Raw genomic sequence first — 20,835 nt, 5'->3', positions numbered from 1 at the left:
GGAGTCTAATTTTTAAATCCCTAAAATGTCCATTACACTTGTCTGAGGGTACGTCTACACTACGAGATTAATTCGAATTTAGATAATTCGAATTTGGGAAACAGATTGTATAAATTCGACTGTGCGCGGCCACACTAAGCACATTAATTCGGTTTTTAACCACATTAATTCGGTGGTGTGCGGCCACACTACCCCATTAATTTTAACCACATTAATTCGGTGGTGTGCGGCCACACTACCCCTAATTCGAATTAACAAAATCGATTTTGGTGCTACTCCGCTCGTCGGGGTGGAGTACAGAAATCGATTTTAAGTGCCCTTTAATTCGAAGTAACTGGCTCCGTTGTGTGGCCGGGTTAAGGATTAATTCGGATTAACGCAGCTAAATCCGAATTAAAGTCGTAGTGTAGACCAGGCCTTAGACTGCAGAGTTCTCCAGTAAGAAGGGTGAAAAGGGTGGTGGTGGCAGCCGGGAGGGTGGGTTTTGATTCTAGAGAAGCCAAGAAGGGTTGGTAAACTTTGAAAAAACATGTCTAAATCAGCATGGGTGAAGAAGGTTTGTTGGCAACCACTAAAGTAGACTTGTTCATCACTAATACCTTTTTAAAAACTAAATGGAAGTTAGCAAATCTTCTAAAATATGCAAAGCCCAATCGAGTGTCCTGGCTGAACTATGCTCAACACAGAAACAGAATGGAGGTACAGGAAAGGTGGCTTTAAGCTGCCTTTTCACCTCTCCAGACCATGATTGTTGGAGCCATGTTGGTCCCAGGATATTAGAGAGCCAGTGTGGGTAAGGTAATATCTTGTAGTGGACTAAGAGAAGATATTACCTCACCCACTTCGTTTCTCTTTATACTGTGAGGCATCCCACTCACAGCCTACTTAGGACAGCCTCATGACTGTGCCCCTTAGTGGCTGTGGCCCCTTAGTGGCTGTTGAGGCAACTGAGGGTAGCTGGAGCAAAGCAGGACTTAGATTAACCCCCTACTTCCAGCATGTTGCTTATGATGGCGGCTGTGAAGGAAGATGGCAAAGAGCTAGTTATGTTGGCTATATGTTAGCCAAAGAAACCTCTATGTAAAGTTCTTTCCCAGTGGGCAGATCCAGTACCTTTTATGACTCTTTTACACCTCCGGAACAGCATCAAGTGCTTGTAGGGGAGTGGAGAATTCGGCCTGCAGTATATACCCCAAGAGGAGTAGATTTTTAGGTCTTTTACGTCAAAGAAGTCCTATTTCTGTCACTCTTGATATCTTCTCTTAGGCTGTCTTAAGAGACCTGCACTCTGTAGTAATGTCTTTACGTAATTCATCGTTTTCATACGCTAGTCATGAATTTGTATTTCCATCAGGAGATCTTGATAAAAAGAACTGATGTTTTGCTGTTGGTTTAAAAACACGTTTATACCACCAGTAGAGGATGTGGCTGTGCATTTTAACACAAATCAGTGAATAGTACTGGGATGTGTTGGGTAACTTCTGTGTGGTTATTGATCCTTGTATACATTTCATTTTGTCTTAAAGGTTAATGAAATGCTTAAAAATGAATAAAACACATCTTTAATGAAATTTAGACTAGGCTTTGAATTTGGTGACGCTGATGTAAATCTGGAGGCTCCGAGATGAGTAGATTCACTCCAAGTATATTCTTGTATAACTGAGATCAGAATCTGGTCTAGGGGATGTAGACTGACATTTGGTCTGTTTTTTTTTTTTTTAAATCATTCTTTTTGTCATTTCAGGTTGATGGGATTAGATGACTGAATGTTTCAGAGTCTGCCACCTTGATATTTTTATGTACACACCATTAGCTTTAATGGGCATGCAGGGTAAAAATGAATCCCTTAATAGGTGTCAGAGCCCTGGTAAAGCTCCCCCTACTGGATACACACCTGGCTGCTGTATTTGGACCCACATGCTGGGCCTGTGTGCTTTTGAGCTCCTCCTGGTCACTGGGTAGACTCTAGCCACCATCTGTGGCATCTCTGACACACTTCCTGGTCACAGACCCCCTGTCTGGTGCCTTTTGGAAATGAGATTCTGTAGCTCAGCTGCTCCAGCCCCAAGAATCCCCAGTAACTTAAGCACTCCTTTCCCCAGAGTTTCACTCTTGTGGGCACTCTGGTTTATAGTTTACTCTCTACAGGGACACGTGATAGTTTAAGCAAATAGACATAGACTTTGCAAAAGGATTTCTCAAACAATCACTCAACTTCAGACAGCACAAGAGAAATACAGATCCATGCAAAATAAGAAATGCCTCGACGCAATTTCCTGATCACTCTTGAGCGTTCTTTGGGATTTCGGTCAGTGTCCTTTCAGGGTTCCAACTCCCCTTTTTCCTGGACCACACTTCTCCTGGTCAAGCCTCAGATGGTGCTCTGGCAATGTAGAAGGTCCCCTCTTTTTCCAAAAGTATGTCCTGTCCCTTTTGTTCCTCCCTTTCAAAGTTCTCAGCCTTTGAGTTTTTAAGTGGCTGTTCTCCTTTATCGAGATTTTCCCCTCTTCTTCCTCTCAAGCTCTGGAGAGAACTGGTTTCATGTGAGTTGCAGCTGTCCCTTTGTGCTGCCAGGGCTAGGCCTGTTCATTTGCTGAGAGTCCTTAATGACTGTCTTGTTCAAAATTAGACACTAAGGCACCATTCTCTTCCTCCTTTGCATAGGACGTGTCTACTAATCAGGATATTGTCAAGCAGGTTACCTACCTAAATAGTATGGGAACTCATGTTAACATTGGAGAGTCTACTGAATACAGTACTGGGGCTTTGTTTAGTCCTGTGGGTTGGGTACTATCTCTCATGAGTTACCAGCACTATAGGAACCAGGTTCTTGAGCCGTTATCGCTGAGTGCTTTGTCATGTCATTTTCCTTGGCTGTTGTTTGAATGACTTATGAAGTCAGTCTATAGAAAAAAAAAAATATCAGCTGTCCTTCATTGAGACCCTACCTATGACCGATGTTTTTTTTCCTGTCATGTTCTATTGGCAGAGCTGGCTTTAGTCCATAAACCCATCAGAAAGAAATAGCATAATCAGTCATAAAGATTCCATAACCAACTTGTTCACTTGCATTTACTGATGTATTCCAACTCACAGTTTTACATTAACTCCGTTGAAGCTGATTTAATCATTAAATCATATTGTTTTTCCCATTTGATAAGCCCCAAATTATGTTTGTATTGGTAGAAAGGGTGGGCTCAGTGTGCAACTTACACTACATATTGTTTTTTTTTAAATCATATTTAATGGTCACATTTTTCTTCAAGTGTGTTCAATCTCTGCTTTCACAGAGTCCTAATGGTGATATTTTATGACTAATTTGATTATTCCCCCCCACCCCCTTCACAAAACTTGCACATATATGTGAGGAGTTTTTTCTATTCAGTGTTGAGGTATTTCCCCCCCCCCCCAAATTACTTGTTTTTCCCATGCTTTTATCCTTTTTTCCTTTCTTCTTCATCATAGGATTCCATCACTTTTTTGAAAAGATGGGAAATGTGGAAAGCAGTTGCTATGAGACCCACCTTTCAAGGTTTCTTCCTGAGGAAAAGACAGATATAGATGGAGTATTTGATACCTTATCTGGGTCGGATGGATCCGGAGGAGTAAAGATTGGAAAAGCTACCAGAAAAGCTGTAACCCTGGCAATGTTAAAGGCAAGAAAATCTGTCATGCTTAACATGTCTGTAATGTAATTTATTGAATATTTTTCTAGAGAAGAAATAGAGATTCATGGGTAGTTAATTTTAGGTGTTATTTCATTTTAATTGCATATTAAATATTTCTTTTTGAGGGGGAAGGATATATTTAATTTTTTTCTTACAGTTCAAGATTATTAATAACTGAGGTTTATTTGTACTCAATATCTCTTCAATTGCACCCAACTGAATAAACAACAGGTCTGATTCCGATGTATCTTAGCAGCAATATGAATATGTTTTGCAGAAGCCAACAAATGGAGAGAATATTTCTCTTACCCAGAATTTATGGGTGTGTTGTAATTTACAGAATTTCTTGGCAAGTTGTAACATAAATAGATCATGTTTGGTTATGTCATTCTTGACTGCACTCACAGCCACTAATCTTCACCCTTGTGCTGAAGTGAGAACATTTAATTTTGCGTGATTAAGCCAAGGCTGTCTGTTTTAGCAAATTAACATATATTACACTCTGTGATTAACTTTGCATTAATTTTCTAATCAAGTAAAAGGAGGAAAAATATTTTTGTAGCATTTGACAACTTTAGTGTGACAGCAGTCAAATGTCTAAACTGAAGTCATATTAAAAGTGTGTTTTAATATACACTACAGAATAGGATCCGTTAAATAAGAGCTCAGTGAAAAGGGGCATGTGGTTTAGTGACTAGGATACTGGACTGGGAGCCAAGAGACCTCGCTTATCTTCCCAGCTCTGCCACTAACTTGCTCTGTGAACTTAGGCAAGTAACATCCCCTCTCTATGCCTCTGTTTTCCCAGCTACCCTTTTGACTATATTATCAGTGTAGTCCTTGTCCACACTGGCAGCGACATTTAGGGAATGTGTAACTACATGCAGCAGTGAAAGGCTCTGCCAGGGGGAAGGTGGCTGGGGCAGTCTCCAGCAGCGGGAAGCTCCTGGAGCCTTTCCCCACTGCTTCTCCTCTGCCAGAGCATCTTCCCATGGCCAGAATCTTCCCGGCGATGGGGAATGGCTGTGGCAGAGGGGAGCCAGAGGGACACTCCACTGCTAACAATAGCAGTGTAGATGTGGCATGCACTGCTTGGGGCATGAAGAGAGCCGTGTAGGGTATCTACCCTAAGGTTCTGGCATGCTTCTACTCTACTCGCCTAAGCTGTGCCTCGCACTGTACACTGCTCTTTAAACTCATGCTAACTGAGCGTGCAGTGTCTGTACTCTACATGCTGCCGTAAGTGTAGATCTACCCTTAGATTGTAAGGGCCAGTTTTTTAAAGGTATTTAACACCTAAAAATGTAGATAGATGCCCAGTGTGATTTTCAAAAGCACCTAGCTTCCTTTAAAAATCGGTGCCAAAGCTGTTCGGGACAGCAACTGTTATTCACTTTACATTTTTACACTGCCTAGCACAATAAAGTTTTAGATGTTACCATAGTACAAATAATAATAATGAGTGGACACGGTGAAGAATACAACAGACATTGCTATTTTGTGTCTTCTCAAGAGATCCATGGCCCTTGTAATTTAATGTAATTAGTTCTCTTCATACCATTCTAGAAAAGGATTCCAAATACAAACATAGGTGTAAATGTATTTTAAATGTTTATTAGGCATCCTTTTGGAAAAAAATTCAAATCTAATAAATGTCATATCTACCAGTGTGACAAAACAATGCAGTAGTAATTGTGGTGAAGGGATCTGGGAAACAAATAATTTTGCACTGTGAAGGGGCGACAGCCTTCAGGTAAGATGTTTAGCTAAGCCCTGATCTCCACTTAAAATGTACATCAACCTAGATGCGTCACCCATGGATGGGGAAAAATGTATTCTCCTGAGTGGTGTAATTAAGCCCCCCCAACGCCTGGTGTAGACACAGCTAGGTCAATGGAAAAATTCTTCTGTCGAGCTAGCTACCACTGCTCGGGGAAGTGGATTACCTATATCGACGGAAAAGCTCCTTCCATCAATATAGGACGTGTATACACTACACCCTATAGTGGCATACGGCAGCCCTGCAGCTGTGCACTCTAGCACCCATAGTGTAGACATGGCGTGAGTTCCTGCTACTTGTCTCACTTCAAGATCCTATGACACTTTTAGAAAACCTCTTGAACGTACCAGTACCCTAAGTGTCAGTCCCTCTCTTGATATAATAGGCTATAATGTCTAAGGGCGGGTTTTCCCTAGAAGCTCTACACTGGTGCACTAATGCAGCTGCGCCACTGTAGCGTGTCTGATGAAGATGCTGTACGCCGACAGGAGAGCGCTTTCCCGTCGGCATAGTGCCAGTGTGGACAGCACTTGGGTTGCTGTAACTTGCGTCACGTGGGGGAGGGGGAGGAGGGTGTACTTAAGCCTTAGTGTATACCTGCCCCAAGACTGTGGGTTCCAGTTCTGCTCTGGCTGAAATCAATGGGAGTTTTACCATTGGCGTCAATGGGAGTGGGATTGAGCCCTACATATTGGCTTTGCTGTACATATAGCATGTGGTCCAGCTTCCATTGATGTCTAAGGAGTGTGGCCATTTATTTCACAGGGACGACTAGGAAGGGCACTGCACTGAAGGGATCTGATTCTGATCTCTGATGCTTTTACACCAGTGTAAGTACATTGACTGCAGTGAAGTTATTGCTGTTTTACACCAGTGTAAATGAGAGATGAATTAGGCTCAAGGTATTGAACATATTATGTGAAGTGCTTTACATACTCTCTCTTAGGTGTTATGCCAGGGGAGGGCAAATTTTTTGGCCTGAGGGCCACATCTGGGAATGGAAATTGTATGGTGGGCTATGAATGCTCACGAAATTAGCAATTCAGAGATATTCAAATAACCTCTAATTAATAAAGATACATTTTAGTGGAAATAAACGTAAAACCTTACTTACTATTATAAATATACCATCATAACAACGTATTACAATAATTAAACTAAACGTAACCCCTTTCCACGCCCTCTTTGATTAATGTGAACACTGCAGCTGGTCACCCTTTTTTAAAATGGCATCAAAGTCCTGTGTCATTCTCGTTGTGGAAATCCGCAATACTGAGCTGAGATGCTGGTCAGTTAACTGGGATCTGTAGCGAGATTTGTTGTAATTCAGCAGGGAAAATGTTTGTTCTCACACATAGGTGGAGCCGAACAAAACAAGGATTTTCTGTGCCACCTTGCGGATATTTGGGAGCTTTGATTCACTCAAGGAGGCATAAAACTCGTCCAGTTTTTCTGAATTGTACTTTTCCTTCAAGGTGGAATCGCACTGGAGATCAATGAGCTCCAGTTGTAATTTTTGTGGGGCTTTCTTGTAGTCAAATGACTGTGGGCATGACACTAGCTCCAGTGTCTTCTCTATCTTCTCAAAGTCAGAGAGTCGATGAGAAAATTCTCCGTGCAAGTCACTCAAAATTTTGCTGTACTTTTCTCTCTGCTCTGGTGACACTCCCAAATATTTCACTGTTGGAAAGTAAGCGAACACTTTGTCCTTAATTTGTTTTGAAAACAAGACTAAGCTTTGAAAGCTGTCACACTAGAATACAATTTGTGTATAAACACATTCTTTCCTTGCAGGTTTACATTAAGTTCATTTAAATGTGCCAAGGTAGCCACACCAAAAGCGAGGTCGCACACCCAGTTTGAATTCTTTAATTCAGGGAAATCATTTTCTTTCCTCTGCATCTCCAGAAAAGTGCGAATTTCATTTCTGAGCTCCCACACTTGCTGCAATATCTTTCCTAGGCTGAGCCAGCGGACATTTGTATGATAAAGTAAGTCAGGGTGTTCGGCGTCATTGTCTTCAAGAAGGGAAATTGATTGCTGATGATTAAGTCCCCTCGCTCTTATTTAGTTCACTATTTTCACTACTGTGCAAACAACATGATCAATGTCCAGGACATTTTTGCAGAGGGCCTCCTGATGTATAATACAATGCAGAAAAATCACCTCTTTATCAGGGTCATCTTCTTTTACTTTGTCCTGAATTCTTTTGAAAAGTCCTACATTTTTCCCAGTTAAATTTGGTGATCCATCTGTGGTTATGTTTGCCAGTTTACTCCAGGGGAGCTTCAGATGTTCAAGGCACCCAGACACCCTCTTGTATAAATCCGATCCCTTAGTTGTGCCTTTCATTGATTCTAAAATTCCTCTGTGATTTCAAATTTGTCGTCAATTCCTCTGACAAAAATCAGTAACTGCTGTGTCCTTAATGTCAGTGCTGTCATCGAGAACTAACGGAAACAATGTAAAGCCCTGTGCTTTCTTGTTCAACTCAGAAGCCAAATGTTCATCAATCACTTCTACATGGCGAGTAACAGTTCTTCGTGACAAACAAATGTTCTCTAACATGTTTTGGTATTCCGGGCACAGCATACCAGCAACATCAACCATGCATCTTTCAAAAACTCCCCTTCAGTAAAAGGCTTATTTTGTTTAGCGATTTTAAACGCCAGAATATAACTTACCTTTCTAGTGGCTTCCTGAACTGCAGCTCGTCGCACATAAATATTTTGCTGAGTTTTTAAGTTCGTGGTGAGTTTCTCAGCTTTCTTGCCCTTTCCTCAGTTGTTAAATTGCTGCCATCATTAAGATGTTTCATTGAAAAATGGAGATTCAAATTGTACTCCTTAAACACCGCAATGCTTTCCTGACAAATCAGGCATACAGCCTTTGAGTTCACGTTTGTGAAAAAATATTTTGCGTTCCATTCTTTGTTGAAAACCCGACACTCACTGTCCACTTTTTTTTTTTTTTTTTTTTTTGCAGCGCTCATTTTTGAAAGAGAAAAGAAAATCCTAACTGCTGCCCTTATGTCAAACTGCCGTTTTACAAGATGGCAGGCACTGTGAAAAAACTGGGCCCTCTCTGTAGCCTGGATTTGTCGGGCGTCAGTGCCCCTGACAATTTTGAGCCATGGCACTCTATCCCAGAACCCATGTGGACAAGAAGAGGCAGGTGTAAATTCACCTGTAACTTTATGCCCCAGCCTCCCCCCAAAAATGTTCTTACTGTTGTACTTTGAGTTCTGTTTGCACTGTTGTATTCATTAAAAGTTTGTATATAGTAAGGGATGTTACCGCGGTGTGGCAAGAGGACTTATGAGGGGTGGCGCGCGGGGGGCTCCACGGGGCGGTACCAGGGACTCCTAGGGGCCCTGCTGGCAGTGTGACACCAAGGCAGCTGTGCCACATGCGGAGGCACCCAAGTTAGTACGGGAGCAGCTGCGGCCCCTGGGCGGTTTCCCTCCACTCGAGGCTCTCGAGGGTGGGGCCATAGGAAACTGGGAGGGGATTTGGCACGCTGCTGTGTAGGGGTGGTGAAGTCATACCTGTGCAATGTGGCGTTTAGCATGCCAGAAGAATCTTTCCGGAAGATGGTGCTCAAAATGAACTGCTCATCACTGAGGTGGGGGCTGGGAGCTCTGGGCAGAGCGCGGCAAGGCCCTGGCCCCGCTCCCCCGGCCAGAGCGCGGCAAGCCCCTGGCCCCGCTTCCCCGGCTGGAGTGCCGGGCAGAGCGCAGCAAGCCCCCGGCCCCGCTCCCCCAGCCAGAGCTCAAGGGCTGGATAAAAAGATCCCGCAGGCCGCAAGCGACCCGCGGGCCATAGTTTGCTCACCTGTGTTATGCTATGTAATCACATTCTGTTTTAGTGTATGTATATATTTTGTATATTTTAGTTATTTTATATACTGTGAAAGCTTCTCAAGTCAAGAGCCAGAGATCTCCTTTAATATTATATGTCTATGATATATTGTATGAAGCTGTATAGAAATTAGACAGTAATCCAAATCTTACTCCTCTTACTCTCATGATCAGTCCCTTTGATTTCTGTTGTCCAGCATCAGTGGACTCTTTACATGAGTAAGGTGAACTAGATTTGGCCCAATGATTAAATTGAATATTGCTCTGCAGAGTAAAAATCCTTCTAAAGGTAGTTACTATACATGCATTCTAGTTACTTTTCAGAGTTAATTATCTTGTCTGCATTTGGTTTATAAGAGGCAAAATTAGACAGGGGGAAATTTCACTTACTTATTTCTTTAAATGCATTTGTGAGCTATATATCCAAAAAGAAAAATTGGCATAATACATTCAAAACTTTGGTCTGACTAACTGAGCCACAGATCTTGGAAACGGTGTTTTCTTACGGAAATCCTTCACTTGCATGTTTTTAACTTTTTACAAGTTCTAGTTTAAGATAGTTACTATAAAATGACCCTGGCCTTTACATAAGAACGGCCATACTGGGTCAGACCAGTGGTCCATCCAGGCCAGTATCCTGTCTCTGAGAGTGGCCTGTGCCAGATGCTTCAGAGGGAATGAACAGAACAGGGCATTTTTGAGCGATCCAGCCCCTGTCTTCCAGTCCCAGCTTCTGGCAGTTGGAGGTTTAGGAACTCCCAGAGCATGGGGTTGTATCCCTGACCATCTTGGCTAAATAGCAATTGATGGACCTATCCTCCATGAACTTATCTAATTCTTTTTTTAGCACGGTTATACCTTTGGCCTTCACAACATCCCCTGGCAACAAGTTCCATGGGTTGACTGTGTGTTGTGCGAAGAAGTACTTCCTTTTGTTTGTTTTGAACCCCATGCCTATTAATTTCTAAATAACTAAAGGTCTTACAAAATTCTGCTGGAAACCTTGGGGATACTATAAAGTAGTTGATGAAGATGGGGACTGCCTCTTTGAGAAGTGATCTTCTATGAAGGTTTCACTCTAATATATATTAGATAGTGGGATATTCAGTTCCTAACCAGTACACCTAGGCAGAGATCAGCTGGACTGTTTTAGCTGCGTATAGAAGTCTTGTTCTTCCTAGTTAAAAATCTGTCCTTAACTCTTCTTTCTCTGACAGGCCCATGTCCAGGAAGCATTACCAGAGCAAATGACCTCTAGGCTATACAATGGAATGAAAAGTGTTGACCTGACTGGGAAGTCACCTGGGTCAAGTGAACAGATTGTTAAGGAGCAGTTCATAATTTTTATGTCAGCCCTTTTAAAAGGCAACGTAGAGGAGAAGAGCAGCATAATAATGAGAATGATATCTAGCACCGAAGGGCCTGTGAAGGGAAAACAAATCCAAGAGGTAAAGGAAAAAAATCATTTGTGTGTAGTTTGGTTTTTGTGTTCTTCAATGTTTTGGGGAGGTAGTGGTTAGAGCCCCAGGCTGGGATTCAGGCTCACTCACTCTGACCTTGGGCAAATCATTTGAGGGCCAGATTGCGTATGGCAGTAGTGCAGGTGTGCTGTGGGGATGGAAGTACGTAGGCTTTTTCCTCTCTGCCCCCTGTCACCCTGTCTCAAGAGTCAGTGGCTGCCCTGGGAGGAGCATATAGACTGCTCCCTCGAGGCACACTCAGGGTTCACACACCTAAAGGGGGTGTAGAGTAGCCCAAAGGGAGAACAAGCTTCACAAACAAACGGGATGATGCAGCCCAAGCACTCCCAAGTTCCTCTGGGGGCAGTGTAGCTCCACTTCACCCCCAATATGGGCTAGATTTTAAATGACACTGCCTGACCCTCTGTTTCTTCTCAGTTTACCCATCGGTAAAAGTTGTTTAATAGTTACTATACCATGGAAGGATGTTTGAGAATTAAGGTTTATGCTTGAGATCATTGGGGGAAGGGTGTTTAACAAATGCGAACTATGATTATTTATGAAATTTAACTATAGCAGACAGGTGTTATTCATAACATTTACATATGGCAACGACGTCCATATCACCCAGACCACTGCGATAAGCACCGATTAATGCCCTTGTGGGGTGCTCTGTGGTGTTCTTGGCAATTTTCTTTTAAATAGGGAATTAAGGTTGTAATGGCAATGTTATGCCCTTCAAGTTCACAGAGGATCTGATCACCTCCGTAGTTCATGTACTGAGCTACAGGAATCTGCTGAAGGGCTGGAATCTGGAGAAGACTCAAGATCCTGCCAGTGGAGTAAAGGCTCTGGTTTCTCAGCTGTTATCAGAACTGAAACTTGAAGGTGAGCAGTGAAAATCCTGAAATAATTTATGCCAAAATGGTGGAAATCTTGCAGAGTCAGCTATTCTTGTAAGGTATTTGCTCTCTCTGACCTGAAGTTAGAAATTCAGATCAAGAACCAAAATGAGAGGGTTGAATTCAGATCTGGGGATGTTAATTATCCACCTACACTTCCTGATGGAATCCAGGAGCAGTTTGGATTTCAATTCCCAATTCAATCTAATTTGTAGTCATGCAGATTTATCGCTCTGTGTTTTATCTCATTAGGCCTCGTCACCATTGTAGAATTACTTGGCTTACAGTTGATTGGTGTTTTGGTGCATTTATATCCATTTATGGCAGTCTTTGCTTCTGCTGGATGAACAAAGATCATGCTTTGCTATGCCACGGTATTAGAGCTTTCATCTTGTAGAAGCCATCTGATCCGTTATAACTGAGACATCATATTTCTCAACCATCTTTCCAACACAGCTAGAGGCTGTCCCAAGTTACCGAGAGCTATGCCCCTTTCCAACGCATACGTTTACTGAATCTTGTGGACAGTATTAGCTCCTTCCATATACAGTTTAATATTCAAATAATGAACAAATGTGACTAAGTGTTTCCACTGTAAAAAATTAGAAGGCAGGTAATTATATACTTAGGGGAAGATCTAGACTTGGATGCTATAAGCAGCTTTGCAGATCCCTTGTGAGAAATGTACAAGCTATCTTGTGTTAATGTGTTCATTATGTAGATGGGAAGAAACTTGTGGGACCGCCTCTCATGGATGCCATGTGTGATCAAAGTACCATTGAGAACTGGGTGTTCCAAGTTCCACAGATCTCTACTTTCCTCAGTGTTATCGTCAGGCAGGGGCTCCTTGTCCTGCATTCACTCCCAGATCACGCTGAAGACCTAGTCAATTTGGTTCCAGAGTGCAAGGGCATCAACGGAAGAAGTTTTGTTAGTTTTCTGGACATCCCATCCATCATATACATCAACTCCCAGCTCCCCTCGGAGCTACAGCTCAAGTGGAGGCTTTTGTTTTCTTCTCGGGTTCACGGAGAAAGTTTTTCACAGCTGTGTGGGCAAATCATAAACAAGGGTCCCTGTATATTGGTCTTAAAGGACTTGGATGGATATATCTTTGGTGGGTTTGCATCGCAATCGTGGGATGCTAAACCACAATTTCAAGGTAAGAATTGCTTTATGTTTCGGAAAAATCTCATGGTTTAGAGTAGCAGCATTGCATGTGTTAATGAAGACTTTATCAAGGGAGCGAAGGGGAAGGAACTCTTGCAAGACCGTTGACTCTGTCCTCTTCCAAATTTTAACATATGGCTATCTTTTGCCTTCATTTCAAAAGCTTATCTGTCTCAGTGGAAGAATAATTTGTTGACCCTGTAGTTCTTCTCCACTCCCTATTTTCTGTTTTCTCATATACAGAGTTGCCCATAATATTGGTAAGACAACATCCAGTAGATGAACCCTTACAAAACATAGTTTAATCAAACCATTCTTTCTTTCATTTATTGATTCCCTTAGAAAATGTCTCTTCACCTGCTAGGTTGATGCTCTAACAAGAGCAGAATGTAGCCACACTGGTCGTTGATGTGTGGCTCATCGGTATCTGTTGCATTCCATGTTGTTTAGCAGGAATACCTTTCTATATCCACTTCCTGAACTCAGGAATTTTACTGGGGTAACACATATTATGCTTCTCTAAAATGTAGGAAATGCTTGCTTCCTGACGTTCAAAATGAAATTATAATTCTGTATGTTGGTAAAAATCTGGCTAGTTCCTCTGCCTTATTGTGAACTCAGATCCAATACTGATGGTTGCTTTACAGTTTTTATCTGTTATTCATTGACAATTTTTAAATCCACAGGACTTACTGACCACAGAATAAATACCTTAGAACAAATGATCTTTGCAGTTCTACCCACAGACTTCACTGGAGTTCCATTGGTGTAAATGAGAGAAGAATGTGGCCCACCAAACTTCATTATTTAATAGATTAAAATAAATGTCCACTAGATGGCGGTCTTACATTTGTTTGGCTGTTGCTCTACATAGTAAAAAATACAATACACACACACACACACAATACACACACACACGGCCAAATTCTGCTCTGTATCACTGGAATGCCATTGCTGAAGCTCAGCAGAATTGGTCTTACATCTAACAGATGGATATTTCTGTATATGAATAGATGGATATTTATGTTCCTGTTTAAAATACAGCAACAAGGGGTTCCCCTTGGATCTAAAAGCTCTCATTCATGCTAGCCGAACCCTTTATTTTCCCTTTACAAAACTTGGGCAGAGGGGACTTTAGCTTTTGAAGTAGTAACTGAAGAAAAAATATATACAAGGTAACATTTGAATATGATTTTTGTGTTTCTCTCACTCCAGCAGGTTAATTTACAAAATATATTGCCATGCCAGTTGCTAATCCTGTGGGTTAATGAGTGCCTTTGGGTTGGTTGGAATTTGAGAGGAGAGGATTTGAAGAATTTTAAATGGCCAAGTTATTTTCTTTTCAAATGCAGCTTGCCTCACGCATTATCACAGTTTTTTTCTGGTGAGAATTCTTGCAACAGTTCTTTAGCACTTGCCCTTCGAGAACAACAACAAAGAGTCCTGTGGCACCTTATAGACTAACAGATGTATTGGAGCATAAGCTTTCATGGGTGAATACCCACTTCGTCAGACGCATGTTCTCCCTTAGAGAACAGATGTGGCAGACAGGTTACAGAAACCGGTGACATCTTATTGCAGGGGACACTTTTTAACTTGTAGATATTGAATCAAGCACTCCTTGACCTGAGAAATTAGACAGGAAAAATGAGATTTGATAAAAATCCTTGTGAAATTTTGCAGAGAAAATTGATTTGTGAGAGTAGAAACTCTGTTGCATTGACTTAATAGATAACTTACCCTGCTGAACATTCTCATTTATTAATACAACTCCCTAAATTATGTATTTGCTCATTTTACTCCATATTACTCATTTGTAAAACGTTATTGGTTTTAATTAACCTTTCGGTCTGGATCCCTTGCCAACTGTTCAGTAGGGCATTATCCAAGATATTGTTTCACATTTTTAGTTCTGAGTTTCTTAAACTCAAGGGGAAATGTTAGCTGAGGTCTTGATTTGGCAAAGTACTTAAGCACATACTTTGCTGAATTGGGGCCTAATTTGTGAAAATGTAGGCCCTGATTCGCCAGTGTCTTGTACTGTGTGTAAAAACACCTGTGCAAGATAAAGATAATATGCTACATGCTGATTAGATGGCATTTTACACCTCGCTTATACAGGTGTAAATAAGAGGTGCAAGGCGCTGAAGCATCAGACCCTTAGGCCTTCTCTACATACAAAACTTGCATCAAGCTTAACTAAAAGTGTTTTTTACGTCGATCAAGCTGAATTGATACATCCCAGTCGTAGATAGAACCAAGAGTGTCCACACGTAGGGGTTTGCACTGCTCCAACTAAATGGATTTAAAAACTATGTAGGTGAACCCGTGCATGTTTTGTGGGTAGCCCAGTCCTTACATTGTAATCAAACATACCCAGGATCCCTAGATTCTGCCCTCATTTATAGCCATGCAATCCCATTGATGTCTGTGATGCTGTGTAGCTATAACAGAGAACAGACTTTGGCTATGTGTCTTGACTGAGCATCAGTACTGGCACTGCTGACATATCAGCGCTGTTTTTGAACTGTTTTGCTGTTGCTTTTTGGGATCTTGCTTTCCTGTCCTATTCATAAGTAAGTCACACTTTGTCCATTGTTTTGTCTCCGACACTTTACGCTGCTGCAATTTATAGGTGACAACAGATGCTTTTTGTTTTCCGTTTCTCCCTCTCTCGCGGTGTACACGGACACTGGATACAATGACCACTACATGTATTTGAATCATGGGCAGCAAACTATGCCAAATGGACTCGTAAGTACTAAGAAATGACAGTTTGGAAATCAGATTCGTGGCTGGTCTTTGAAAGTGTCTTGTGTATTTGTTTCTGCCTTTTTAAGCTGACATTTCATGTGCTATGATTCTTAAAGGAAGTTTTCTCCTTGTGTATTAGCTCAGCACTTTTACTGTGAGGATTTCTCACCTTAATACGTTTTCATTCAGAGTAAAGATGCCAGTTTATCTGATTATTTACAGCTGATGTTCATATTTAAACAGTAAACCGTTTAGGGTAAAATCCATTTCATGCATTTCTAACCCAAGTAACTTGGCTTTGCGCAGGTGAAGTTTCTGGGGGAGTTAAGGAGTGGAATCCATCCTCAGGTTGGGAACAACATTCAACGTTGGCATGCAGCCTCCGGATGCTGCCACTCCATCCTATTGGCTGGAAGAGTTGGTTGCACATGTCCACACCATTTACATGGTGTTAGATTCCCAAGACCTGCGTAATTGAAGATCCATATGATCCATCCTTAGTCTCTTCTCACTGCCACGCTCCATGCTGGTTTATGCATGGCTGGCATAAAGAAGCCCCCATCAAAAACTATGCACAAGGGTTGTACAGTCTGTCTCTGTGTGACTACCCCCGGAAGTTCTCTGTTCAGGGTCTTACAGGTGGAGAGGACTTTGCATGAGTCCTCAGCACCATGGTGGATTTCAGTTACTTTAAACAAGCAGGCAAATGTTTTAAGACAGAATGTGTCAGCATTGCCTCAATAGTTACTTCAGTAATCACTGCATCCGAGTGAAATCTTGCTTTAAAGAAAGACCACATCAAATTGTACTTGTTGCTTTAAATGGGAAAGTCTTGGCTAAAATGGGTATCGCCTTGTTAAAACGGGCATGTTGTCAAACAAACAGTAGCTGTTAGACTACATAGCGGGTTACATTTCCAAAGCAAGGTACAGCTGATGTGGCTGCAGAATTGTCATGCTCCTGTACGACATGCAAGGTGGGTATTGTACAGATAGTTTGCACACACAAAGGTTCAATTTGGATATGTAAACACAAGCTGATTTGAAATGCCCCATTTTACCAGCTTTGGAAATTTGGCCATAAATACTGAAACTAGCACCTTACAATCTACCCCTGAGCCCTGGCCTAGTTTCTGGTTTATGTGTGTTTAATAAGTATTTAATGTGATGATTTATTTCACAGGGCATGGGAGGACAGCATGATTACTTTGGGCTCTGGATAGACAGTAACTATGGGAATGGACACAGCAGAGCGAAACCTAGCTGTACCACCTACAACAGTCCTCAGCTGTCAGCTAATGAAAACTTTACAATAGATGCCATGGAGGTGTGGGCAGTGGGAGATCTCCCAAAAAGCGCAATGGTAAGTGAATACAGTGTTTCAAAAGTTGGCAAAATTAACCTACATGTGTAGAAACATACAACAGAGAATATATTTAACATATTTCTACGATGTTTTAAATATGTTGACTTTTTGTCCTAGCACCCATTGCTATGGCAGCTAAATACTTTCTGAAATTTAAAACACATAAAGTACATATGCCAACTGGAACAAGAGGCATAAATGGAACAAACCACGACTACTGCAGCTGTCTGTATGAAACATTGGCTGTGCTATTGTAATCCTTTAAAATAACTCTATGATGCTATATATTTGAAGCATGTAAATATCAAAGAGGGAGTGGGATTATTTCGGGTGTTAAAGAGAAGGGAATCAAGAGAGCCATAATTTAGTCAGGGATGCAGGAAATCTCTGTGGGGCTTGGTTTCAATAAGAACAAGTGGGGAAGGTCTTATTGCCTAAGACATGCATAAATAAACTTGTATGAAAGTTTCTCTGCTCCTGAGGCCAGGTTGGGAAATCTGTCTTTGTACAGTAAATTTTCCTCAGGGGTGTGTGTGTGTGTTACATTGTCTATTTTACACAGCTGATATTTTCTTTTCACATTATTTAAACATGCCCAGAGGCTATACAGTGCGCACACATCTGGAAATAGAAACAGAACTAGTCTTTTAGGAAGACTGTCAAATTGTATTTGAATCACTTAAAAGTTCACGTCTGCACCTGAAATATTGGGTCAGATTAACCAGTATATTCTGACTGGTTTGTGACCCAAAGCAACCATAAACAGTAAACTGGCCTGCTAAGCCAACCTTACAGCTGTCTTGTGTCACTGGAGCGGCGCAAAGTAGTTGGTATGTCCTAGTGAATCTTTTCCGTTTACATGCACCTGGGAAATCATCATAACAATCTTTAAAACCAAACAAGCAGCTTATGGATATTCAAGCTTAATTTACTTGTGACTTGACCTTGTTGACATTTGTGATGACATTTTAAATTGCCTTTTCGATTTTGTTTAAGCTAAAGGGCAAGAAGAGCATCCTGGATACAGACCCCGAGGCTCACGCCTTGTTAGAAATGTCTGGAAAAAGTCGTCAGAGCGATGGTTTGCGAGAGCAGATTGAAGATGATGATGACAACTAAGATGACCCATGTGACTTGGATTGTTCTGCCTGATCCCATCTAGTGCTGATATTCCTTGGACAGGATATTTTGTCATCTGTTTCCACTTGTGTAATTAGCTGAAACAAAAATACAGTGTAAAGAGTATTCGCGTAATAGTTAGGTCCAGGAAGATGTCATGACTGCAGATGGTTTCTTTTGGAAGAGTGGGAATTTAGATAGCTGTCTAAGTCCTGGTTGTAGCTGGAAATAAATGTAATAGCATTTGCAATAGGTTCATTTTCCTCTCTGCATGCAGATATTAAGTACAAATATTATTATTGCTGCTTAGTCACATGGAGTATTAACTTTTACTGTATATAGAATTTCAAAGATGTCAAACAAGCTTTTGATATCTCAGCTGAAAATAATTCCTTGCATGCAGTGAAATCGGCTTCATTATTTAAATGTCTGTGCAGCGTACAAGTTGTTAACATTTTAAAATGGGATCTGTAGAACAGTCCAGTTCAGTCTTTATAAAGGGTGTGCTTCATTTGCGTTGTTGCTGTAAAAGCTGCTTCAAATTAGGATCTATTTCTAAGCTCAGCTTTTCTATAAATTACGGTATGTGGATTGTACACAGAAACATAGAACTCTGGATAGACTGCATCCAGTTCTGCACCGACTTTTGCTAGACTTCATTTGAGTGAAGTTTCACTTAATTAATAAGCCAGCACAGAATTTGGCCCTTTGTAAAACAGCCATTCAGGGATTCAACCACAAAGACTTCTATCAGTGGGCCCAGTCCTGTGGTTCTTACTCAGGCATAACTCCCATTGATGTCAATGGAAATTCTCTTGGAAAATGCCATCAGAGGTAGTCTCGCTTGAGACTGGAGTGCGCGATTACGCCATAAGGAGCCATACAACTAAAAACCTATACAAACGTTAGAGTTAATGTCTTATTACAGATTTTGTTACAATGAAATCAATGATCACTCATTTTTAAAAAAATATTTTGACCTCTGATTAGCTCCTTCTCTGTTATTTACAACACTCATCTGTGCTGGTGAGTAACTACAATCAATCAGTCACATTCAGGGCTTTTTTCTACTAGAATCCATTCATAGCTATCAATATTTCAGTACTTTGAGTATTGCTAACCCTCTAGCTATGTAATTTACTCGCCAAACAAACTCACTTCTACTGAGAACTAGAATTTTCGCCCCAGCAAGTGACATGGGGAATTGAAAATCAGTCTTGATCTCTTTATTGATATGTATGACTGAGGAATCTTTCTCCCAGTAAAGCAGAAGATCACATCAAAGCATCTTTGTATTAGACTGGATTCATTGTCATATAAAGGGTCTAGGTGTTCACTGTTGACACTGCATGGTGCATAAAATATACTTTAACAGTGTATATGATCAGGGTCCAATCAACTCTAATGCCACCCTGAAAGTATTTTCTAGTGTATCCTTAGCTATCTGGTGCTTCTTCATTGGGTGCCAAAGTAGGACATTCAAATTAGCTTGTATTTATGTCTTCACTTTATAATGTGAGAAGTAGGTGGTATTCATGATTACTATATATAAAATTATTGTTGAAAGGGGAACATGGACAAATCCCTCCTGCTGTAGACCCCGGTAATCATCTCTGCATTTTGTACCCTACCCATAATAATGGTTAGCGTATATGTGGTACCTATTCATCAGTATAGGTTGGGAAGGGTAAGCTAATATTGTGTGTTTATCTAAATGATCAAGTTAGGTTCCAGAGTCTTTACTCAACACAGAATTTTGAGCACGTTAATTATACTGAACTTTTTACACAATTGTTTTCTTCTCTGAATGTTTTTATAATCATTTTAAATGATATGTAACAGAACTGCTGTACAAGATCAATTAATAAATGTATTTGGTTCTTTCTGTAACAGTGTTATTTTTACATCCTGCCTCCTGAAATTTCCCCAACAATTTCAATTAGCTATTATTCTCTGTCTGTACTAGACGATTGGGTAGTGTGACTGAGCGCTGTTAAAATAGCTTCTGGGTTCCACCCCAGAGATTGCTGCATTTCTGGAATCTTTTAGAAGAAAAGTTTAGTAAGTTATCTATGGGATTTTTTTTTTTTTGAAGCAGTTTTTAAGCAAACCAGAGCCAGTTCATAGTTTATGGTAAGCAGGAACAAGTGGAGGCTATTGTCACCAAAGAATAGCTATTGTGGTTGGTTGGTTGGATTTAATTTTGTTAAGTGATTTGCAGAAACCTGCTCTTCACCAAAAACTTAATATCTGAAGAGCTGACTTGTCTTTGTTGGAACTAGGGCTGGTATTGTCAAGGAAATTCATGTTGGGCAACATCCTGCTGTAAATCAGCGTAGCATTTGACTGCATTGAAGGCCTGTGATTTGTGACCTTTGAGGAGCTGGGCTTTTTTATCTTTAAATCAGATCATATAAGGTGAAGGTGGTTGGTGGGGGAGAGAAATGGAACAGAGTGGTGCTCTGAGTGAGTGTTCTGAAGGAGGATCTATTTACAGACTTGCCCAGCAAGACGATGCTGACACAAGGCACTTCCTGGTAAGTGAATAAGGAACTTTGGATGTTGTAATTGCTGACAGAATGCTTATGTATTGCAAAAGTTGTATTCTGCCACACTAACCTTGCCCAGCCCAGCCCCCTCAACACTGTTTAAACAAAGAGAATGAAAACTGCTTTATATTTTAGCAGTTCAGAAAAAACACCTCATACATCAGCGAGTGTAACTTTAACGAACAGAGCAAACTTATGGATGGAGTGAT

At 41.0% G+C, this 20,835-nt stretch overlaps 1 protein-coding gene across 1 annotated transcript; it reads left to right on the top strand.

The window, feature by feature from the left end:
* The first annotated feature begins 3,469 nt into the window (after positions 1 to 3,469).
* MEAK7 (MTOR associated protein, eak-7 homolog) lies at positions 3,470 to 19,967 on the top strand. The gene is made up of 7 exons (XM_026663734.1): positions 3,470 to 3,656; positions 10,525 to 10,755; positions 11,511 to 11,655; positions 12,391 to 12,831; positions 15,475 to 15,593; positions 16,776 to 16,955; positions 17,955 to 19,967. Exons 1-7 carry the CDS (start codon positions 3,489 to 3,491, stop codon positions 18,075 to 18,077), a joined length of 1,407 nt encoding a protein of 468 aa, XP_026519519.1. The 5' UTR covers positions 3,470 to 3,488; the 3' UTR covers positions 18,078 to 19,967.
* Positions 19,968 to 20,835: the final 868 nt, after the last annotated feature.

This window comes from Terrapene carolina, unplaced genomic scaffold (genome assembly GCF_002925995.2).
Source record: "Terrapene carolina triunguis isolate 2854851 unplaced genomic scaffold, T_m_triunguis-2.0 Scaffold33911, whole genome shotgun sequence".
NCBI lineage: Eukaryota > Metazoa > Chordata > Testudines > Emydidae > Terrapene > Terrapene triunguis.
This window is presented reverse-complemented; position numbering and strand designations above follow the sequence as displayed.

Coding starts and splice junctions, on each gene's coding strand:
- MEAK7 (XM_026663734.1), top strand. CDS start 3,489: ATGGGAAATGTGGAAAGCAGTTGCTATGAGACCCACCTTTCAAGGTTT. Junction 3,657..10,524: donor TAACCCTGGCAATGTTAAAG/GCAAGAAAATCT, acceptor TTTCTCTGACAG/GCCCATGTCCAGGAAGCATT. Junction 15,594..16,775: donor AAACTATGCCAAATGGACTC/GTAAGTACTAAG, acceptor TTTATTTCACAG/GGCATGGGAGGACAGCATGA.